The sequence below is a fragment of the Rhinolophus sinicus genome, linkage group LG16, assembly GCF_036562045.2.
Source record: "Rhinolophus sinicus isolate RSC01 linkage group LG16, ASM3656204v1, whole genome shotgun sequence".
Lineage (NCBI taxonomy): Eukaryota > Metazoa > Chordata > Mammalia > Chiroptera > Rhinolophidae > Rhinolophus > Rhinolophus sinicus.
Genome location: NC_133765.1, coordinates 26388608 through 26412687, shown reverse-complemented (window position 1 = coordinate 26412687; position 24080 = coordinate 26388608). Strand labels below are relative to the sequence as shown.

The window sequence follows — 24080 nt, the reverse complement described above, 5'->3', positions numbered from 1 at the left end:
GAACCTTACTGAATCTGATCAATTCTTACAACCTCCCCCACTATGACTCTAGTCCAAGCCATCACTTTCTCTCACCACATGACAGCACCTGACTGGCTCCACGTGGCCACACTGCCATCCAACAGTGGACTTGCGGCAAAGCAGTCAATGATCCTTTAACAATGTAGACAACCATATGCCCCTCCTCTACCACAACCCGCTAGTGGCTTCCCTTCACATTGAGGAAACAAAACAAAGCCCACGGCTCTCTGGCCCCTGCCTTCCTCTCCAATTTCATCTCTCCACTCTCCCCCTTGCTCATTCCAGCCTCACTTGTCTCTGCTTCTTGAATATGCCAAGATGTTCCTGCCTCAGGATTTTCGAACTGTCTCCCCTCTGCCAGGAAAGCTCTTCCCCGGGATATATGCATTCCTTCCTTCACTGTGCTTTCTGCTCAAATGTCCCCTCCGCAGACAGGCCCTCCCTAATCACCTTCTAGCACCCTCCATTAAGCCCTCCTCTCTCACCTACTTCATTTCTCTTTGAAGCATTAAATGCCACCAGTTTGTCACCATGAATTTTCCATGCATTTATACAGTCATTTATTTGTGGCTGAGGATAGAGACTGTTTTGTTCACCCTCATGTCCCTGGTACGTAAGACAGTGCCTGGCAAATAACAGGCACTCAAGTATTTACTGAATGAATGGATAAATCCTTGTATCCCAGGTACCTAACACAGTGCCTAGTTCCAGAAATATTTGTTAAGTGAATGACCAAATTAACACATTTTACAAACAAAATGGAATCTTGGCACATATCCAGGATTATCCAGGATCGGCGTGCAAGTGGTTCATCCATTTGCTCCATGAACATAATCTTGATTTCTTTTATTTACTCTACTATCATAGGTGATGTAACCAGGTTTTTAACTTTTTCAGAAACTAGTTACTGACAGAGGTCTTGCCCAATATTTAGGGAATTTCAGAAAGACAACCATGAGGGACACAGTATGGATTTAGAATGACCTTCAGCCCATTGCCTCTCATTAGCTCCTGAGGGATTCTGGTAAATTCTGGTAAGGGACTTGATCTTCTGTGATTTACATGGAATGTACAGTTGTTAATCCTGCCGAACACTGATGATTCTGAGGGTTGGAACAGGTGAGACACTGACTGACCCCAAAGTCTGGGAGAGTGGACCCTTTACACCCTTCACATCCGAGTGACATTTCAATGAGGCTTCAGGGCGCTACATCCCAGCCTGCCTCAGTATTTGTGCTTTGGAAACCTCAGTGGTTTTGATACAGCCATTCAGTTCCTTATAGTAGGTGAGCTGGGGAATAATTTGTCACACTTCCCTCGTTCACTTTGGCCTCTGGGCAGTTTCTTTCCCTGCTCATCCTGTTTTTCTTAATTCCTTGCATCTGGGTATATAAAAGAAGTAGACAGTGCAGAGAAAGGTGAATGCTTGGCATGAGTGAACTGTATGTAGCATATTGGCAAGCTGTCCACCCAGCCTTTTATTGAGGCCCAGTGTTGACCAGACTTGCCTTATTCTCATGCATGGGTGGCATCAGGGCCAGAGACCAGAACAGGGAGAACCTGGGAAGTTCACACCCATCCCCCAACCTTCAAATCTCAAGTATTCTATTATAAATAGCTGGGGGGCCTTATAAGGTGCAGGGGAAGGGAACTAGCTTAAGGGCGTGTGTGCCCTGTTCCAAGCACTGGGCTAGGCCTCTTAGCGCATGGTGTCGTAGTTTGTTACCAAGAAATAAGTTATGATTATTACCTGCATTTTACCGAAGAGGTAAACGAGGTTCAGAGAGGTTGATGACGCTTGCTCAATGATCCAGATGGTAAATAGCAGAGCTGGGATTTGCGATTCAAACCAGGCCTGTGTGACTCCCTGGCTGCCTACCAAGAGCAAAAATGTCTCTAACATGTAGAAGGGCATGAAGGTGGGGGGTGGGGCACAAGAGCGGGAGGGGCAGCAAATGGGTCCGACCGGAGACTTGATCCTCACCAGGCCCTGCAAAGTCCAGGTTATACAGATGCCACCTGGCTTCTCTTCTGAGCACTGAAAATTCTGTGGCTGATTTACCAGGGTCAGCCTGGCCCCACTCCATGGTCTTGGGACTGATGCAGCGCTCAGAGTGCAGCCTGGCCTTCCAACAGTGTCCTTATGCGCCATTCCGGCTCCTGCGTTTGTCAGTAGTGGTGTCAGAGTACCTTGTTCTCCTTGGTTCTCTACTGTACTGCACCTCTCTCGGTCTCAGTTCCAAAGTTGTACCCCCTGGGGAGTATACCCCGCCTGCGTTTCTGGAGGTTCGGCAGTTCCAGGTCATGGTGGGAGCCTCCAGGCGTGCTAAGGGGCAGTGCCTGCGATACCCAAGTCTGGCCATCTTTGGGACTCTTCGCCAAGCCCCTTCCTTTGCGCTCCGGGCTCCGCGCCGCAGCGCCCCCTCCGCCGCCAGGGGCGGCCCGGAAGCGTGGATCCTCCAGCGCGGGGCGGGGAAAGAGGCGGGGCGTGGCGGTACCTGGGCCTCCCCGGAGCTGGGGGTGGGCTCTCCAGGGACAGCCGGCGGCGCCCCCAGATCCGCACCGCCAGCCGCCGGGGAGCTCAGGGCTCGGGGCGTAGAGGCTGCGCTGTCACATGGGTGGCGGCGACGGGGCCGCATTTAAGCGGCCGGGGTACGGCGCCCGCCTCCAGCGCATCCTTGGGCTTGGCTCCGGCCGGGCGCCGCGCTCTCTGACCACCCGAGGCCCGGAGTCGCGCCGCACCGCGCCGCCCCCGCCGGGCCATGCGAGCGCGGGCCCCGCCGCGATGAGCTCGCACATCGCCAAAAGCGAGTCCAAGACGTCGCTGCTGAAGGCGGCGGCGCCGAGCGGGGGCAGCCGGGTTCCCCGCCACGGCCCTGTCCGGGAGCCAGGGCTGTCCAGCCGCCGGACACCTGGCACGCCGCCGCCGTCCGGGGACCCCAGTTCGCGGAGGCCCCTGTGCCGGCCGGCGCCGCGAGAGGAGGGCCCGCGGGGCAGCCGGCGCGGGCTCCCCCAGGCTCACTGCAGGCCCCGGGAGGCGCTGCCGGCCGCGGCGTCCCGACCTTCGCCGTCGTCGCCGCTGCCGCCGGCCCGAGGGCGGGATGGGGAGGAACGGGGGCTGTCCCCGGCGCTTGGCCTCCGGCGCTCGCTGCGAGCCCCGCGTCATGGGGTCTCCGCTCCAGTCGCCGCGTCCGAGGCAGACCCGTTCCTCCACCGGCTGCGCCCCATGCTCAGCTCCGCCTTCGGCCAGGTAAGGGCCGCGCCTCCCGTCCGCGCGCGCTGGAGAGGCGCTCGGGACCCTGCGGTGGCTGCGCACCCACAGCCCTCTTCCTGCGGCCCGCGGCCCCCCGGGTCATGCTCCCCTAGTCCTGCAGCTCTGCGCCCTTGCCCGCGCTCCTCCTCCCCTGTGCCTGATTCAGCACCCTGTGCGCTGTCCACACTCCGGGCCTCTTCTGGGCGAAACACCATCGCATAGCCTTCTTCCACCTGCCAGGATAATCCAGTCCTGGAAGGGAATGACCTCCACAAGCCGCCTGGAGATTTGCAAGGGTCAAGGAGGGGCGCTCTGAGCAGGTGGCACCAAACCCACTACTCTGGCCTCTGGCCAAGACCACCAGTGAGCGACCCAACAGAGCAATGGGTTTGGAGTCTTGGGGTCCAGAGTGGGGACCTCGAGGCACACAGCTTTGCTTGGGTACGAGAGACCCTAGCCATTGCGTGTGGTGGCCCCAAAACCTGGGGAAAAGTTAGAGCTAAAATATGAGAAGAGAGAAGTGTCTGGGTAGGCATAGAGGGGCTGTACAGAGCTATCGCTCAAACTGGAACTTTGAGGTGTTTCAAGGAGGTTGTCACTCCCGGAATGCCATTAGGATGGCAGTTGTTCAGTTGTGTGTCATAGGACGTGGACTAACAGTCAGAGACCCCTAGCTTGAGTTGGTGTGCATTTTAGGGTCAGAAAGGTCATTAAGGGGCCACTAGTGCCTCCTTTGGTTTCCTCTAGGCCTTTCTCTCAACGGTCCAGGCAGCTGGGCATCTGCCCTTTAAAAACAGCCCTGTAGTCATAATCCAGGTCTACAGTTTGGGGGTGTGCTGCTGGAGAGAGGGGCTCAGCAGAAGGGAACCTATGAACTCCTGAGCAAAGCCAGGATTTCCTCTAGTTTTGCGTCCATAATTAAATCAAGCTCACTGGCACAGCGTCGAGACAGTTCTGCGGCAGCCAAGGAGGGGTGTGATGCAGAGGTCTGATCAGAGTGTTTGCATGGTGTGTGGGGGAAGGGGGGAGCTGAGCATTTCTATGCTAGGATGTAGCATCAAGAAGCCGTTTTAAACTCCTGGCTTGCCATGCTGGATCAGAATTCCAAGGAAGCGTGTGTGTTGCTTCAGATCTGCACATTCCTTTTCAAAATACTACTTCGCAGCAGCTGATGCTGGTGGAGGTCTGACATGAAGGCAGCTGCATGTGGATTCAGGTCACACAGGGCTGCTGTGGTGGTGTGATAGGGCAGCAGTGTATAGCTTTGTTCCTGCAGGGAGCCCTTGTTAGCTGAGTTAGCTGGAAACAGTTCTCCAGCATAGAGATCTGGATGCATAGCTGTGAGTTAGTGCAGCAACATGTTGAGGGAGAAGTTCACTGCAGTGGCTTATGTGAGGAGGTGTAGGGTGTTTAGGGCAGCCGTGGTCTGTGGAGTGAGTCTGCATTGCAAAAGGAATGCTGCGTTGTTGAATCGATGACATTTATTTATCAAATATTTTTGAGTTCCTTCTTTGCTCAAGCATTTGCTTGGCTTTAGGGAGACAACAGTGAACCAGATAGCCGGGGTTCTGGCTATTTTGGAGCTTACAATTTAGCAGTTTGGAAGGGGAGGTCATTGGCCCAGAATCACACACTTTCTGGTTATTATTTTGCTAGTGATCTGGAAAAAGAGCCCGTTCTTTCCAATCTTGCAGAATTTGCCTGCACGGGCCGGGCCCTTTGTAAGCTCAGAGCAGCTTGGCTACCCAATTTTCTTCCTCCTCTACTTTCTCAGTCATTAAATGAAGAACATTCTCCAGTCCTGTGTTCTGAAATGTCACCAGAGTCACCTGAGTCAGGGAGAGCTGGAAGGTCCCATCAAATATTTACTACCTCCCTCTGGAAGCTCTTGCCCCCGGAGCTGCAGACTTTTCCTTTCAAGCTCAGCACATTCAGTTTGAGCTTCCTGCTGACAGCTGGAAGGCATCTGCTCGGACAATAGCAACAACAACAAAACCCAGGCTGGGACTTCTGTGTCAGTCTCCAGTCTCCTGCGACAACCTGGAACAAGTCTTTCTTTCCCTTCTTTTTGCATTGTGATTTCTGTCCTTAGAGACAGGGTCAGGACCAAGAGAAGGGAAAGAGTTTTCTGAATGTAGAAACTTGCAGGTAAGATCTGCTTAAGGCAAAATACAGCCCTGGGGAAGTATATGTTACATGTCTCCCAAGTTTATTTGTTTTAAACCCTTAAGTGAATCACTTAACCTCCTCCAGCCTATTTCTTTATCTGCGAAAAAAGGATAGTCATAGTACCTCAAAGGGTTTTGGGGAGATGAAATAGGATATGGAGATGCGTACAGAGCTTGGTCCAGTGTGTAGCCCAGAGCAAAGGCTCGATAATGTTAGTTATTGTTGTTGTTGTTATTGTTGTTGTTGTTGATTAACTACCAAGGGTTGTGTCAGGCCTTCTTTCTTCCATTTATAATAGAGTCGGGGAGAGCCAGGGTTTAAAGTGATGCTGAAGGTACCAAGATAGACGCCTACATTCGGTGGAACAGGAATTAGTGATCTCACAGAGCTTCCTTCCTGCCTGTAGGGGAACGGTGTGGTTTTAAGACTAAGGCATAGAACTGTGGCTTGGGAGATAGTAGAGCTGCAGGTTCCAATCCCAGCTCTGTCATTGCCTATTGCCGTGACCTTGGGCCTCGTATTTTCTTTCTCTGGTCTGGGTTTCTTCATTCAGAACTGAGATTGACAAAATCCTACCTTGCAGAGTTATTATGAGGGTTATACAAGATTAAGGATGTCAAATGGCCTGGCTCAGAGTGGATGATGGAAAAAGGGCAGCCTTCATTAATGTTATTATTATTAATAGAGCAATTGTCTGAATACAGGCTTACGCAAGGTACTTTGAAAGTTGCCTCTGAGCCCGGTGAGGAAGGCCATTAAACGAGAGCTGGGGGTGGCCGGTTAGCTCAGTTGGTTAGAGCACAGTGCTGGTAGGTTGCCAATTTGATCCCCGCATGGGCCACTGTGAGCTGCACCCTCCTTAAAAAAAAAAAAATGAAAGAAAGAAATTGCTGAATGACAAAGGACCTTCCCTAGTTAGTACTCTCTTTGTGGCCAACTATGGACATGCCACCCAGCTGCCTAGAGAGAAGATGTGGTATCAGAAATTAACTCAGAATAGGCATGACTTGGGGGCAACTCTTGGCACTGGGTCTTGGAAAACTATTTTAAAAATAGTCTTTCTGCTTCTTACCCTAAGTTTGGGAGGAAACACCCCTTGTAGAAGAGGCAAATGTGAATAAGACCCACAGCTCTGCCCTATCCTTCTTTTTCTAGATATAAAGACATCTCTTTTCTTTTTTTTTTTAAGATTTTATTGGGGAAGGGGAATAGGACTTTATTGGGGAACAGTGTGTACTCCCAAGATTTTTTCCAAGTCAAGTTGTTGTCCTTTCAATCTTAGTTGTGAGGGCGCAGCTCAGCTCCAGGTTCAGTTGCCGTCGGCAACCTTGTGGTTGAGAGCCCACTGGCCCATGTGGGAATCGAACCGGCAGCCTTTGGCTTTAGGAGCACAGAGCTCCAACCACCTGAGCCACCAGGCCGGCCCCTAGAGACATCTCTTTTGATTTGGATAGACTATTCCAATTCCCAAACTGCTTTGCACATAGTGGGATCACTATGATCTTATATCCTAGTGAGTGAATCAATGAATGAATGACTGATACCTCCAGGCTCTGGACTGCAGAGCTTTCTTAGCTCCTATAGGTTAGATGGGGGAGAGAGACCATGATGGTTTGGCTCCTAACAGATGCACTTGCACTGGGCCTATGTTCCTAGGATGCGGGCTGTATATAGTGTTCACTCCTGCCCAGCCAAGTCTCTCCCTACTGCTCTCTGAGAAGGCTGGGAGCCCCTATTTTCTTTCCTCTGGAGCTTGGGGAAGAGAAAGGTGAAGGTCAGTTTGTGGTTAATATCAATCATAGAGTCCCCCAGAATGTCTGCGTTTGCCTCTGGCTGTTTTGGGGATCCAACAAAGGTACTTGAGACCTCAGTCTGGAACCCACTAAACAATTGACAAAATACCTTCTCATTATCTTCACAGCAATTTGTGACAGTAGTATTATCTTCCTCCATTTTAGAGATGGGGAAACAGACTCAAGAGAGGGGAAGTGGCTTGTCCAATGTGACACAGGACTGTTATGTGGTCTTCCTATCTCTGAACAACCTGCCTGTGCCACCCCATTCTGGTTTGGTGGGAATTCACCGAAGTGTGTTTCCTATTTGTCAGAAGCATCCACAAGGCACCTCTCAGGTTACGACCCAGCTTTCCCTGAGTGTCTTAGCACTGGGCTGCCATCCAAGTTCAAATACTGGCGATAGAACTGATCAAGGCCACCGAAGGCCAGCCTCCCTCCTAATTAGGAATAATCAGCGACGGGTTTATCCTTCTCATCCCTCTGATCCTATTATTTCATTCCATAACGCAAAGTGTGGCTTCCGGGGGCCCAGAGGCTGCTGCCACAGTGAATAAGGATGAGGCTGAGGGGCTGTGTAATGTGCTTTGCTCCTTTGAGAAGCCCCCACTGGTCAGCCCTTTTAAAAATTTTCTGCTAAAGGTCAAGCATCTGCTCCGTCCAAATCACCAGTTATCCCTGTCACTCAGGACCACCAGCAGCCTACCTGCTGAACCCAAAATAGCTTAAGCAAGCTCTGGGTTTGAATCCCTAAATCTCTTTCTGCCCTTACACCTCAAGCTGGTGTTAGCATCCTCCTCTCTAAAGAAGGATGGGTTTTTTTCAACGTTCGTGACTTTTCCATAGGGGCCTGGTTTTGCTGTCTCCTGTCTCCCGTTTCCAAGGACAGAGATCTATCCCAAGGTCGACAAATAGGTGCTGTGTTCTGGGCTGGCCTGCAGGGGGCAGGAGTCACCAGGTCTGAATGGATGCCCTTTGAGTGAATGGAGGCTATCCCCAGCCCTTTAAGACCAATGCTGGGCAGCGGAAGGGGAACCTTTCAGGTCCTGGCACTGTACCAAGCCCTTTGTATGTATTATCTTATTAAATCCTCACAAGAGTCCTAATGAAGAAAGGGTTATTAGAGGACCCATTTTATAAATAAAGAAACTGAGGCTGAGAAAGATTAACACGTCCTCAAGGTCATGTAGTTGCTAGGCAGTTGGGCAAGAACCCAAGTCTGTCTGACTCCATATTTCAAGCTCTTAGCCTCTGTCAGTGGTTCTGAACTCCAGCTGCAGGTTAGAATTACCTGGAGTACTCAATACCACCAATGTCCAGAGCCCCCCAACACCTAACAAATCAGAATCTCTGGGGAAGCTCCCCAGTGAATCAACTCTGCAGCTAGCACTGAGCATCTCTGCTTTACACTGTGCCACTGCACTCCCTTTTCATGTATCTGCCCATGTAGTTAGTATGAAGTGGGTTACTACCTGGAGCCTAACCCCTCTCCCCTCTGGGGTTCCTGGTGAGCCCTGGCTTTTCAAAAGAGTCTGCAGATGGTCCGTTTTCTAGCTTTGGTCTGCAAGTCTTTCCTGATCCCCCTGGAATAAGTCAGATCCTCTGTCTCACATTCTCAGAGTCTTTATGTTTCCCTTTCATAGCATTTACCAGGAACATAATGAAATAAGTACATTCCTAGCTCTTGAATACCTCTTGCCCACCTGCTAGAATGTAAGCTCTCTGACAGTAGGGACCGTGTTTATCTTGTTCCCCACACATTCACAGACCGGGGCACAGTGCGTAGCACATGAACACTGGACAAATGACACTTTTTTCTTTCATTTTAATAATTACCTGTTATGTGCCATGCACTTTCCCATGTGTGCTTTATCAGCAAGAGAGAAGGAGCCCCATTTTCCAGGCAAGGGAAACTGAAGCTCTGGAATGTGAGAAGTCAAAAACCGGCAGAGCCAGGACTCAACTCCAGGCCTGCAGATCGGATCCTTGCCAGGCATCTGAGTTCATTGCTGTTCCTCATATGCTGACCTCTAGACCCCTGCCCCCCCGGAGATGTTCCTTTATGCTCTGTTTCCAAGGAACGGCTTTGAAGAAGGCACTTAAGTTGGTTTCTCCGCTCTTCCAATTCCAACTCCCAGTGTCTTCACCCCCTTTCCTGCCCTTTAGGCGGCAACAAATCCCCAAGCTCCTCTCTCTGTCATCAGGGGGTGCCCCTCCTTCTCCACATCCCGCTCAGGAGGTTTGGTCCAAACAAAGCTGCTGAATAACTCCCTGATTACACCATTCCCATGTTGTCAGCTGTAGCACTGTCACCAAGAGCTATCCAGGGACCTCCTTCCCCAGCTCCCTGGGAGCGAGCCTGTGGTACCTTCTGGGCAGCACCTCCACCCGTCTTGCCTAATGGGCATTCTGATCAGCCACCCAAAACTGGACAAAAAGTCCCTGGGAGAGCCTCTCTGGACTGAAAACTCAGAGGCAGAATGCATGTAAGTTGTTGCATCAGGAGCTGGCAGGAGTTCAGCTTCTGGACCTATCTCTGGTGCCCCCTGCTGGGAAAAGCTGGGTGCAGGGACATGGGTACCTCCTCTCGGATCATCTGGCTGGAGCCCTAGGTCTCCAATGTGACATCTGAAGCTTGAAGTGAGTTCACGTCAAAGCTGGAACCTGGAAGGATGAGGAAGAGACAGTCGTGGGACCTTGAAGACCACTTTGCAAAGGGCAGCCTCTCTGCTCGACACCCCAAAGAAGCTGCTGAAAGATCCTCAGTGAGGATTAGAAGAACATTCATAGCCCTCACTCACGCCCTCTGTGCCAGCGCTGCCTTCATCATGCCCCCCTCAGGGCCGTCTGTTGGTTTCCCTTGGGTTGGAGAGACCACACACACAGCAAAGGGAGCAGAAGGATTCTCACTGCTGTTGGCTCAGCTGTACTCCCAGTCCCCTGAGCCACATCTCATTTCAATGACGAGGCAAGTGTGAAAAATGGAGCGTGATGGACACGTCACAAAATCTCCCAGGCCCTCAACTGGAGCTGCCAGCTCTCCATCGAGCTGCGATTGCCCGGGGGTAGTTAGGCTGCGTGTTTGTCCCTGGGTGCCTGTGAATACGTGTGTGTGCGCGCACACACAAGGCTGGTTGGTGAGAGGCACACTGGCTTTGGGGACCCAAACTAGCCTGATTCTCCTTCTGGGTCTGCTGGCCTAATTCCCAGCTGCAGCTGCCATTCTGGGCCCCCTGCCCCGAGACAATCTCCCCGCAGATTTGGCAGCCGGGAGAGGAGGGGCCGAGGGAAGGGGAATGAACCGGAGAAAGGACTGAACGCTAATCTGATGGAGATGATCCGGCAGCCTTCCCCAGCTCAGCTGCCCTCTGCCATTAGCTCTCTGGGCGATTTTCTCTGTGCCCTGCACGCTCCCCTCCTGCCTTTATCTCCTTAAGAAAGTGCCCAGAAAGTTAAACCCACACACACAATTCACCAAAAAAGAAAAAAAAAAAAAAAATCAGCAGGAGCGGGCAGACAGACGAGTGAGAGAGCACGCGCGCAAGAGAGAGGGCTCAGATCCGTCCTGGAGGAAGAGCGGCGCAGGCGGAGGGAGGCTGGGGTTGGCGGTGACCGGGACTACGGTCTCTTAGCCCCCAGGAGCCTCCTTCATGGACCCAGGGATCCTGAGAGGGGCTGCCTCAGCTTAGGATGGGCAACTGTGTCAAGTCTCCACTGAGAAATCTCTCAAGGAAGGTATGTTTCTGGAGTTCCCAAGACCTGGGGCGGGGCATTGGAGCATCTTCCCATCTGTCCCAGAGGTTGGGCACGGAGCGGGTGGGCATCTGAAACTTGCCACCCTTTGCGTGGGTTCTGTCTAGAGCTGCTTCCCTGTTCCTACCTCCAGTTTCCTCCCTATCCCAGTTTTTTGTGTCCCAGGCTCTGAGCTGAAGTTGGGACCCGGAGCTGCATGGGCTGTGTTCGGGAATTTGTACAAGATTAAGGACAGAATCATATAGCTTCTGGGATGTAAAGTGAAAAGCATGGGTCCTTAGGATGTCAGAGAGGACTGACCCCTTGGAGCTGGCAGGATCAGAAGAGGATTGAGCTGAGTTTTTACCCTGCTGCTGCTAAAGCCGTCCCAGCTGTAAGGCCGGGGGCTTATTCGCCTCCTTTGAGGGTCTCTGACCCTCTCTGGTGGTCTCTAAGCCTTCAGAGTTGTGGGTTTTTAAGTAGATCCTGTGGCTATGGAAAGGAACCAAGCAGGGCATCTCCCTTCTATCCTCGATCATTCTTGAGTCAGGTCAGAAAATCTCAACTAGGACCAGAATTGTTTCCATTAATAAATAGGATGTCTGAGCAAGGGTGTCTATACACGTATGTCACTTTCAGTAGCTGATTTATTGCTTATACACCAGGCTAATATCCTTTTGCAAGAATTCCTTTTGGAAAGCAAATAGTCACCTCCAAAGCACCTTCCATGCAAGTCTGGGCTTGCAGCTATAAGGTTTTGCTTCAAGTGGGCTCTGCCTGTGTTTCCAGCCCTCTGCAGACAGTCCATAACAGAAACTCATAGGTATTATTTAAAGGAAGAAGGAATAATAGGGATGATTTCCTGCAGTGCTTTTTCCAGACAAGGAACTTAATTGCCACTCAGGTTAATTGACTACCCATGGTCTCAGGTTAGCTAATGGCACCTCTGCTCCCAACCCCATCCTAAATCCTCGGCCAGTTTGACACCCTGTCAATTTAGGACATTTCGGGTTTTCCTGCTTGTCATCTTCCTCATTGAGCTAAGCCGCTCACATCAAATTCCTTTCAATCTTCGCCTTTCCTTGGATCCTTCTGAGGGTTAACTGTTTCTTCTGTGCACCCTCCCCCCATCATCTGTCTTCTTCTTAGGGGTGTCTTTTGTACCAGAAGTGGCCTCCATGCTGTTGCAGAGAAGTTGAAACTTATCGGAATTAGTTTAGAGGACCACAAGGCGGAAGCCCTTCCCCTGGTTCTGGCCAGAGCTTGAAGAGGTGAACTTAAGAACAAAAATTGTCTTTTGGTCCCACCCCACCCATCTTCCTTTACACAACAGAGTACTTGAGAATCAGTCTTCTCAGGTCTTTTCTTCTCAGCCATGTGACCTTGGGCAAGTTACTTGACCTCTCTGGGCCTTAGTCCATTTGTCCATCAAGTGGAAATACTAACATCCACCTGGTAAGGCGATCGTGAAAACTAAATAAAGTATTGTGCACACTGCCTGGGTATAGTGCTAGACAAATGTTAGCTAGTAGTATTATCATCATAAGCATCATTTTTCCACTCTGGGTTCTCTGAGAAGGGGGGTGGAGGAAAAAAAAAAAGGAAAATACGAGAGATTTTTGAGTCCATGGAGTAAGGTTAAAGATCATAAAACTTATTGCATTCAATTTCATGTTTTTCTAAGAAGAATAATTGTTTTTTTCCTGAATAGCTACAATATATCCAGCTTTTGTTATCATATTTTCTCTTTTCCACCAAAGAGTTTTTTTGACTATTTTATAGAGACAGGAGCTGGACTCAGAGATAAGAGCTTTCCTAAGGCCACAGAGTTGACTGGATGCTGAGTTGGGATTTAAACCCTGGTCTGTGTGACTCCAGAGCTGGTATTTTAGTTTTATTTTTGCCATTCTCTTCTTCCTGCTGTCAGAAATGTTATTCATAGATTCTTGAATCTGACCTCACACGTCATCTGGTCGAAATTCCCACAGACTGCAGCCGTCTCCTCTCCCTCCTCACCGACATACGTACTCATTCAACTTCTCCTTTAAACACCTTCAGGGAGAGGGACCCTTGACCTGCATTCGCTTGGCCAGCTTGTGTTGTTAGAAAGCTGTTAGGTCATGCTTGCTGGGCCCTCCTGTTGCCATGCCACACTCAGGAGACGTCCTCTCGGTGCCAGGAGACATTGTCAGCCTGTGGGCAGCTGCCCACTTGGCATCCTGAGTGGTAACCAGGGAACTGGTAATGGTGAGAGGTGGCCAGCTCCAGGCTCTGAGCAGGGCAGGACCAGGCTGTCAGGTGCCATCACTGGCTAGGGACGAACAGAAGCTTCTCGGGGCAACGTGGTGCCAGGCAGTATTATGATCCAAAGATGCAGTGGAAATTCCCCAGCCACCACTGGTTCATTCTTCGGGGGAGCAAATTCTTCTCCATCCTTTTCACTTCTTTCCTGATTGGCAAATGTTCTCCCACTTCCTCAGGAGCCAGAAGTAAATGGATTCTGGCACCTTACGTTGTCTCTTATGTTGCCTCGTCGTCATCATCCTCATCATTCTCATCACGCCATTTATGCTCCAAATAAACTCCATTGATTTGACTCTTACCATGCTCTAAGCACCATGCAATAGCTCATTTATCCCTCAGAAGAAACCCGTGAGTCACCATAATTATCCCCATTGTACAGAGAAGGAAACTGGAGCAGAGAGAGGTGAAGTGACCTGCCCAAGGTCACACAGCAAGCAAGTGGAAGAGCCAGAATTTGTCCCCAAGACTGAGTCCAAAGCCAGTATTCAAAACCGCCTCTCAGAGTTCTGTGCCGCCTCCTGCCTCCTCCTTCCTAGGTTGTAGTCACTCTGAGCCAAGTGTGCGAGAGTCTGCCAGAACGAAACGGTTGCTTCTGTACAAACATCTCCTAGATGGTCTCCTGGGGTTAAGCCGCTGTCTCCTCCCAGGCTTCCGCGGAGCCAGCCTCCCGTCGGGAAGGTCTTGCTGGTTCTGCCCTCCACGCTAGGCTACATCCTGGAAGCCTGTGTGAGTGTGGCGGAGGCCCTGAAGCTCGTTTGGCATTGAATCAGAATGGCCCTTGGTCTGTCTGACTTCCTCAAGTTCTGAGGTCACCTAAGACCAACCCTGTTGCATTCATTGAACTTGGGCTTTGGACAGAGGTCCTTCACCTTGAGTCTGAGTTGCTGCTTCCCCTTGGAGGAACCAGGATACTGTTCCTCCCTCTCTAGGGCTGCCAGAGGCTTAGGACGTTGGAGGGGAGTCTAGTCTGTAACCCCACAGTGTGGGGCTTTGGGGAGAAGACACATGAGAAGACAAGGTGTGACAGGGCAGGTGGTTCTGCGTCTCAGCCCGGGAGGAAAGGCGGCCCACTAGGTCTTAGGATCTTTTCTTGGGTGCGACCATCTTTGAGCTAGAGGAACCTGGCAGGAAGAGAAGTGCCGCAGGATGGAAGGATGGGGGTGCAGCTCTGGGTTCTGTGGGGGCCCTGGGCATCCTGGGGAGGCTGGGGTGGAATAGAATGTTGTGTCTGGATGCTGCTGTTGTCCTAAGGGGACGTTCTGTGGGCAGTGCTGACTTTTTATAGCTGCATGGGAACCGTCAGGGAGGAGGATGGGTTGGCCTGGGAGCACAGCTATATTCGGTAAGCAGAGAGGGCCACTGCCTCAGACTCCAGAGGTCGGCAAGCTGAGCCAGGCAGGGAGCCAGGGCAGGCGGGACGGGGAAAGGGAGAATAGCTGGTGGCAGTGTCTAGTCTTAAGGCTGCAAACTGAGTGGGATCTGACCCACAGACATGCTTTGTTTCACCCACCCGGGAGGTCTGGCAATGTTGGGCTGGAGTTAAGTAGTGCTGTTCCTTCAAAGGGGACACACAACATACAGTTGGCCCCAGTCCCCACCTCCTCCACCTGCCTGCCTCGTTTATGTTAGCTGTGGCCCCTGTGTTTGCGACCTCCAGTCTAGCAGACTGTCTGAGCCTGCTCTCGGTGTTGTGCGCTCTGATCGTCCTCACTGCCTTCCTGTGGAGATCCAACAGGGGGAAGGGTCAGAAGTCAGTTTGGGAGCTTAACCCCTGGGATTGCGTTGGGACGTTGGGACAATCTTGGAAAAGGAAGTTATTCCATTAGTCTCTGATTGAAAACTTCCCATTGGTTGGAACAGAAGCCTCCCGCTACCTGCTTCTCTCTCTGAGCCTCTGCATGCACATGAGTGTGTGATTCTGTGTCCATGTGAGTGTCGTGTGTGTGTGTGTGCACGCGTGCAGGTGTGCCTTACAGTGGATACCACACCCAGCTCTCCCTGGAACATCTGTTTTGGTCAAGGATTGCAGACTCCATCTGTTGGACCAGCTTGGTGCCTGCCCTGTGCATCCTGAGGGCTCTCCGGACCCCACTGCGGGACGCTCAAGGGTCTCTCCTGAGGAGAGCTCCTTCTAGGACCAAGAGCCAGGCTGGGGCCAGGAGGGCCCGGTTGGGCTGGGAGGTGACGCCTGCCTCTCTTTTGTATTTGCTTGGTGCTGGCTGAAGATGCGCCAGGAGGAGAAGACCAGCTACAGGGTGGTGCAGACGAGCGAGGAGGGGCTGGCAGCCAGTGGTGAGCTCCCGGGACCGCTCCTGACGCTGGCCCAGAACTGCGCCGTCATGCACAACCTGCTGGGCCCTGCCTGCATTTTCCTGCGCAAGGGCTTCGCTGAGAACAGGCAGCCTGTACGTAAGTTGGCCCCCGTGGAGCCGCGCTCGACTTGGCTTCACAGGGCGTGAGGAGGTGCTGGGAAGAAGTGGGGCTCTGTGCACAGCCGCACGTGTCCCCCAGCAGATACACCTCAAAACCTCAACTTGTTTGAATCTGACCTGCAAAGCTTCCTACTCATGGCTGCAAAGCACTGGCGAATTTACTTCCACCAGCAAGAAATAATAACAGCAGCTATCATTGCTTTGGGGTGTTTTTCTTTTTTTTTTTTTTTTTAGTACTTACTATGTGCCAGGCACTAAGCTAAGTGCTTTGGTGCATTGCCTCATGTAAGCCCCAGAGCAACTCTGAAGAGGTAGGTACTCTTATCTCCATTTTGCAGGTAAGGAAACTGAGGTGGAGCAGTAACCTGCTCAAGGTAACAGCTAGTGGGTAACAGAGGTGGGGTTCAGACTCGGGGAGTCTGCCTCGAGGGCCTCCTGTGCTCAGAACAACAGTGCTGAGTACACACAACAGTGTCCAATAGCACTTTCTACAACGATAAAAACATTCTATAATCTGCGCTGTCCAGTACGGTGGCCACACGTGGCTATGGAGTACTTGACGAGTGACTAGTGCAATCGAGGAACTGAATTACTAATTCTATTTAATTCCCTTTCAAATTTAAATAGCCACATGTGGCTAAAGTATTGGATAGCTTCCTACAGGTATCTGAACAGCCACCGGGAGGAGGGTAACTGATGGTATTACAGATACAGACGTCTGCAGGTTCCATTTATTGAATGCCACACGCTAAACACTGTACATATCTTTCCTCAAGGAATGCTCACAAAGGCCTGGTAAGGTGGGTCCTGGTATTAACCCATTTTACAGATGAGGAAACTGCAGCTCACAGAAGTGACCTGCTCAAGTTCCCACAGCTAGGAAGTGGTAAATCTGGGCTTTGCAGTCAAGTCTGTCTGCCTCCAGAGGCCACGTTTTTCTCCCTGCCCGCATATGTTGGAGACAAAGGAGTATATGTGTGCTCCACTCCACCTGACCCCCACCCCCAGGTGGTGCTCATGGTTTCCCTGCCACATCGGTGGGCACCCCAGCTCTACTCCAGAGCACAGCACACATACCCCTGCCTCTCTGCACAGGGGAGTGTGTGACTCAAGGGCCAGCCCCCGGACTCAGCTAGACCAGCTCTGGCCACAGGCGCACTGCAAAGGGGTACCTGGCTTTCCTGCTGCCTGATTCCGGCTATATAAGAAGTATGGAGGGGGCTGCACTGGGGAACAGCCGTACCTCATTTCTCTCCATTCCTGTAGAGCTGGGTCCTGGAGAAGTGGGGTGGGGGTTGGGGGTGGCTGCTGGAGCCTAAAGGCTGGAAAGGACTTGTTATGTCTAAGTAACTTGTCCTAGTAAGTATACTCTGCCTGTGTGTACACATACACCTACACACGTATCTTTGGGTACTCACTTTCACTTATTGGGGGTATAGGCATTGCAAAGCAACGTCCTTTTTGGTCACGCAAGATGCAAATCTGACTAGGAACAGGAATGGCAATCCTTGCACTATGCACCATGACAGGCTTTTTAAGTGGGAGCCCATGCAGTCATCGCACACAGACATACATACCTCCAGTAACTCCTACCCTCAGCTAGAAATGCCCCCTGTAGGACCTGGTAGCTTGCAGCCTGTCGTTCGAAGCGGACATACACTCACCACAATATTCTGACACAAACAGCCACCTCTGAGCACCTGGTCCTGTGTTCCTGGTTGTCCCACAAGATGTTGCTCAGTAGCCCTTTTCTAGAAGATGCTCAGATTTTCCAGAAATGAAGTCACTTGCCCTGGGGCCAGTTTGGAGTAGGTAGACAGCAGCTGTCTCTACCCACCCTGGCCCTCTTGGCTAGTACAGCCTGCGTGCACAGCTGAGATGCCTTATGCTCACTGTGGCACGCTCACGTGTCTGTGTTCACGACGGGGATGCCCACACCTGGTGTGCACTTCCTCAGGGCAGGTACACCTGCCCCATGTTCTCCCTGCCCAAAGGAAGCGAGCTGTGTCATCTGGGGAGGACGAGCCCTGTGGACCGGTTTGGGCGCTTACTAAGCAGGTCCAGTTGGGCAGCCACATCCATTTCGTGCCAGTCTGTGTCCCTCCTGGGCAGGCCCGGGGCAACTGGCCCCTCACCAGCTAGAGCTGCCACATGTGTCCTCCGGGCCTGCTCTTCAGAGACTTCTCTGCCATCTGTTGTGACGCCCAGACCCAGGGTTTCCTTGATTCTCCAAGGAGACCTGGGCACTGAGTGAGGCTTTAGATGGGTGCTTTGGACCCTGGCAGCCGCCAGAGGCACTGGCGGCCCCCAGGGTCCTATGCTGTGTCCAGTGACAAGGCAAAGTGTAGGGTGGGGGTCAAATTGGAGAAGGGAGGGCAGTGCCCAGGAAACAGGGCACAGCCTTAATACTCCCTCCACCCTCTCGGGTCCTCCTCCTCTTCCTCTCTCTTGGGCTGCCTGTCCACCCCTGCTTTCTCTCTCCTTCAGCCCCTCTCTTTTCCCATTGCCTTGCAGGCCTGCTCTCTGTTGTGACCTCCCACTGACCCTGTTTCATTTACAGGTTTTTGCCTCTGGACCAGCTCGGTTCCCTGACACATTCTTGTGTCTGGAATAAGGGCCTGGGTGCAGAGGTTCTGTGCCCAGGCTGGATGGGGCTCTCGGGTCCCCAGGCATCTCCCCGCCTTTGGGAGACGTGGGGCTGCATCTTTCCCCTCAAGCACATGGTCCAGGCATGCCTCTGCTGCAACCCTGTCACCTCCCACCCAGTGCCTGCTGCCACTTGCATGGCCATTGGGTTGGGCATTTTGTGACTCCAGGCCCCTCCCCGTTGCTAATAGGACACGTTCTTTTATTTCAGGACAGATCACTGCGGCCAGAGGAGATTGAAGGTAAGACCTGGCCCCTTAGGGGAAGGGGGTGCTCAGCCATTCAGGAAACTGAGGGGAGGGAGATTGGTGGGAGGAGAGGCAGGGACACCTTGGCCCCTGGGGATGGGACCTGGTACAGAGCCGGGCATCCTCTGTGGAGCCAGGCATCGGCGGTGTGTGCAGTCCTGGGCAGCTCCCGGGTCCGGTTCTCCAAGCCAGTGGGCCCTTGGGCTGCCTTTGCCCCCAGAGGCTCTGCAGGTCCCACCCCCAACCGCACCCACCTTTCTTCCCTTCCCCAGAGCTCCGAGAGGCCTTCAGGGAATTTGACAAGGACAAGGATGGCTACATCAACTGCCGGGACCTGGGCAACTGCATGCGTACCATGGGCTACATGCCCACCGAGATGGAGCTTATTGAGCTGTCCCAGCAGATCAACATGAACCGTGAGTCCCTCCACGGGGCACCTCTTTCCCTTTCCGGCCTCCCCCTTGCAGTCCTCTGCAGTCAGACGGGCCTGGGCTCAAATTCTGCACTCACCTCCTTCCAGCTCTGTGACCTGGGGCAAACCACTTACCCTCACTGAGCCTTAGTTTCCTCACCTGGAAAATGAGAGGGGTAATGGGAGGAGTGGAGCCCAGCATAACAAGAGAATTATACTCACAGTTCAGAAGGCCACGACAGCTCAGAGAAGAAGTCCAATGAGGATTTCCAGGAAATACTCCTAGTTCCGCTTTGCTCTTCGCATGGTAGTCAATTAGGGAATATATTTGAAATAGCCCAATACCTGGCCCCCAGTGTGAACAGAGAGATGCTATTATTTCTATGTTTTTCTCTTCGTTTGGGTTCTCCCAGAAGCAAGCCTGAGACAAGGATTTGAAAGTGTAAGTAAGTAGTTTATTTGGTAGGTGATGAGAAGCGTTGATTGGGAGTAGGGAAGTGACACAGGCAAAGGAAGGAGCCAGGAAAGAATGCACTCTTGGGCCACCTCCCACTGACCAGAGTCCAGTTCTGCTGGGGAACTCAGGGTGTTAGTGTCGCAGCCCAGCTCAGAGTTATCCCCCAGCCCTCACCTCTCCGGCTGGGTACTTATGCCCCGAACTCCTGTCAGTCACCAATGGAAAGCTGTTGTGAGTGGGCCGTGGGTGGGTGTAAGGTCTCCAGCACTTCTACTTCCTGGGAGAGCCAGTTGGAAGTTGAGCTTCCATTTGCACCACAAGGGTGAGACGTGGGGCATGCGGCCCAGGTGCCCAGAACTTCTGCTTCTCTCTGCCTTTCTGTGTGTGTCTCTGTCTCTGAAATTCCTTGCCTGTCTCTGTGACCTTATGTTTCTTTCTCCCATCTATATCTACCTCTATCCAGTTCCTGACTTGTTCCCTTCATCAACCCCTGGCCACTCTCCTGAGCCATTCTTTGACAAACTACCTGTCCATGGTCACCTCTCTGTCATCATTTGGCCTTTGGTTAAATCTTGGACCTGGCTCTAGGCAGGTCAGGGAGGGGTTGGTAGTCCCGTCCATTGCCTGCTTAGAGGTGGGGGCATGGTTAGATGGATGACCACGCTCTTTCCTCTGTCCCCAGTGGGTGGCCATGTGGATTTTGATGACTTTGTGGAGCTAATGGGACCTAAACTCCTGGCGGAGACGGCAGATATGATTGGAGTAAAAGAACTACGAGATGCTTTCCGAGAGGTGAGTGGTGGGCAATAGATAGGTAAGGGGTGAATAGGTTGCTAGAACCCCAGCCCTGGGATGGCTACTTGAAAAGAAACCCGAACCCTGGGTCCCAGACCAGGGGAAGGAGCTTGGACAGAGAAGGGTCTCTGGGGAAGGAGCTCAACCTGGGGATCTGCTTCTGACAGTCTCCATGTGGCAGCTACCGCTTCCTCCTTCCTGCCCTCTCTAGTTTGACACCAATGGTGATGGGGAGATAAGCACCAGTGAGTTGCGAGAGGCCATGAGGAAACTCCTGGGTCATCAGGTGGGACACCGAGACATAGAGGAAATTATCCGAGATGTGGATCTCAATGGGGATGGACGAGTGGACTTTGAAGGTAGGTGGGGCTCGAAAGTGAAAGAGAAACCAAGGCAGCAATGGCCATCCATGGAACCCTCCAATTGTGCATCCATGATACAACCATCAATCCCCTCCAACTTTCCATCCCCCTACCCTTCCACCTTGCCACCCCTCCATCCATGCACCACTCTAATCTGCCTCTCATCCCTATATCCATCCATCCATCCATCCATCCATCCATCCATCCATCCATCCATCCACCCATTTGTCTATATCTGTTTTCATACATCCATCTCCACCCTTCCAGTGACTATCTACTCATCCATCTCTAAACAATCATAGAACCATTTATCTGTACACTTATCTATCCATCCACGTATCTACTCAAGCTTCGATTCATTCACCCATGCACTCATTCATGGATCCAGCTACATGTATATCTCTCCAGCTATCTATGTATCTATACTTCTCTACATTTGTTCATACATTTATATATCTATCCATCTGCCTATATTTCTACCCATACTTTCATTGGTCTATCCACTTGTCTGTATAATGATTTCCCCATCAGTATTCATCCATCCATCCATCCATCCATCCATCCACCCATCCATCCATCCATCCCTGTGTCCTTCTGCCCCCATTCATCTCTATCCATCTGTCTGTCCACCTCCTCCTGCATCTATCCCTGGCAGCATTTTCTGAACACCACAGTCCTCAAGCTGACACTCAGGCTCCTAAGACCTGACCACAGCTCACCTCCCCAGCTGCAGCCCCTTCCGTTCCTTCACTCCCACGCCACCTTACAGCTGCACCAAAGTACTTGTGGTCCATGAACCTGCTGGGCTCCCATTTGAACACACTGTTCTTTTTGTCAGAATGCCTTTTGTTCTCTTCTTCACTTGGACTAAATTCTATTCATCCTTCAAGACCCAGCAGTGGGGTCACTTCCTCCTGCCCTTCTTCCCTGATTCTCTAGTTATAGTTACCTCTCTGCTCCACTCTGAACTTTTTGAGAAGAATCCCATTTTCTTTATCTCTGCATTTCCCACAGAACTCATAGCTAACTGAGGCTCAGTAAAGGTGTTTTTTTTTTAAGGAATCAGTAATAATCATAATAGTTATCATTTATTGTACACTTATTATGTACCAGTCACTGTGCTAAGTAGCTTTCCATGTATCACCTCATGTAATTCTCACAGTGACTCTATGGATTGTGCTGTAATTACCTCATGAGATGAGGAAACTGAGACTTTGAGAAGTAATATAACTTGCTGAAGATTGCCTAACTAATAAGAGGCAGAGTTGGGTCATAAACCCAGGCCTGGAATCTCAGCCACTATATATGTAATACTGTGCATGACACCATTTGCAACACTGTGGGATACAGGGGGGAAAATACCATCAGACGTTGCCTCTGTGCCCCAGGTACTTGCATTTTGAGCAGAAAGCCAAGATAAATATGGGCCAGACTGTGAGTGTGTCCAGAACACAAAGGTTAGGGGGCCTTTTCGGGGAGTGGTTGGTCTTCAAGGTTGAGGAGAATGTGGCTAGATGGAGAGAAGGCTTTGCTGCCACCAGATCTGAAAAACTCAGGATGCCCTGTTTCCGGGTAAGTGCTCCCAACAGATGACAGCCCTTCCCTAAAAGCCCAGCATCCCCCAGTCATTCTACCAGGATGTGTTATATACCTACTGTGTGCTGAAACCTGATCCCTGCCTTGAGGAGCCCAAGACCGGCAAGGAAAACAGAAGCCAACAGTATAGTTCATGCTGTTTTGGGGGAAGTACAATGGGATGTGGGGTACAGAGGGGGCACCTGTACCAAGCTGGAGGGGGGATTAGAGAAGGCTTCCTGGAGGAGGCTATAAATAAGTAGAGCCCTAAGAAATGAGTAGGAGCTACCAGATGAAAAAGAAGGAAGGAGTATTTATCCAAATGAGTTGAAAACTTACATCCACAAAGAAATCTGTGCATAGATGTTGATAATAGCTTGATTCATAATTGCCAAAACCTGGAAGTAACCCAAATGTCCTTCAGTAGGTGATGGATAAACTGTGGTTCATCTAGACAATGGAATATTATTCAGTGCTTACAAGAAATGAGCTGTCAAGCTATGAGAAGATATGGAGGAAACTTAAATTCACACTACTAAGTGAAAGAAGCCAATATGAAAAGGCTGCATATTATACGGTTCCAACTGTATGACATTCTGGAAAAGGCAGAACTCTGGAGACAGTAAAAACATTAGTGGTTGCCAGGGGCTGTGCAGGGAGAGAAGGATGAATAGACAGGACACAGAGAATTTTTAGGGCAGTGAAACTATTCTGTATGACACTATGATGGTGGATACATGTCATTATACTTTTGTCCAAATCCATAGAATGGACACCACCAAGAGTGAACCCTAATGGAACTATGGACTTGGGGTGATAATGGTGTGTTGATGTAGGTCCATCGGTTTTAACATTTGTACCACTCTATGGGGGTGTTGATAATGGGGGAGGGGTGGCCTGTGGGGAGGCAGGGAGTATATGGGAACTTTCTATGCTTTCTGCCTAATTTTGCTGTGAACTTAAAACTGCTCTAAAAAATAAAGTCTAGTTTGAAAAAAAAAAGAAGGGAGAGGGGATAAGTTGCAAGAAAGCTGAGAGGTGGAAGGGACGGAGATAGAGAGTGCCAGAAAGGGGGAGCTATATAGGTGGGTCATGAGATTGGGGGTGAGTGGTGGGAGATGTCAGCTGGGGCCAAAACAGGGAGGGCCTTGAGGTCATGTCAGGATATGGGACATTAGCCAGCGGGGAGCCTTGAGTGGTTAAGAAGGGGGTCAGATGTGCAGATTAGAAAGCTTGAGCTCGCTGTTATGTAGGAGATGGCTTTGAAGAGGCTGAATGGATGTGGGGGACCAGCATGGAGTCAGGAGCAGTGGCAATGGAGAAGGGGACACAGATCTAAGGGAGATGGGGAGGCTTCGTCCTGAGCTGAGCCCTGACTTCTGCTTTCTCCCCACCCTCTCCTCTACCCTCCCAGAGTTTGTCCGGATGATGTCCCGCTGAGGCCGTGATGGCCCCTCCAGGACTGCCAAGCTCCCACAGGTGGGGAGAAGAGGAGCCAGAGCTCGCCTCACCCCGCCATAGCTGCCGAGAGCCCAGGATGCACTGGCGGATGGGGCCTGCCTGCACCCCCGGGGAGGTGCCCACCCCGGACCCCCACCCCTCCGCACTGTGAAAGACTCACAGCTCCTGCAACTGGAAAGAGGGGTGCCTGCCGACAAGGAGGCCAAAGTGCCAAGCCCGCAGAGGTCCTGCAAGGCCCCAAGTGCCATGTACCCAGCCGCTGCTGGCGGGGGTGGGGGGCCAGGGAGCCCGCCAGCAGATCCCACACAGCATGTCTGCCCTGGGGCAAAGCCTCTTGCTGCCCTCCTTAGCTCTGTGCCCGTCCCAGCTCGCCTCAGCCCTGTTATCTCAGAACCAATAAAAATATTTCCAAGAGAAAGG

At 51.6% G+C, this 24080-nt stretch overlaps 1 protein-coding gene across 3 annotated transcripts; it reads left to right on the top strand.

The window, feature by feature from the left end:
- The first annotated feature begins 2500 nt into the window (after window positions 1–2500).
- Window positions 2501–24078, top strand: CABP1 (calcium binding protein 1). 3 transcript variants are annotated; one of them, XM_019727859.2, is made up of 7 exons: window positions 2501–3271; window positions 15498–15677; window positions 18562–18592; window positions 18871–19014; window positions 20150–20259; window positions 20474–20621; window positions 23614–24078. In XM_019727859.2, the coding sequence occupies exons 1-7, from the start codon at window positions 2636–2638 to the stop codon at window positions 23637–23639; spliced, it is 1275 nt and encodes a 424-aa protein (XP_019583418.1). In that variant the 5' UTR covers window positions 2501–2635; the 3' UTR covers window positions 23640–24078. The 3 variants fall into 3 exon arrangements, with proteins under 3 accessions (XP_019583418.1, XP_019583419.1, XP_019583420.1); XM_019727861.2 differs by lacking the exon at window positions 2501–3271 and adding an exon at window positions 3303–10971; XM_019727860.2 differs by lacking the exon at window positions 15498–15677.
- The last annotated feature ends 2 nt before the right edge of the window (window positions 24079–24080 follow it).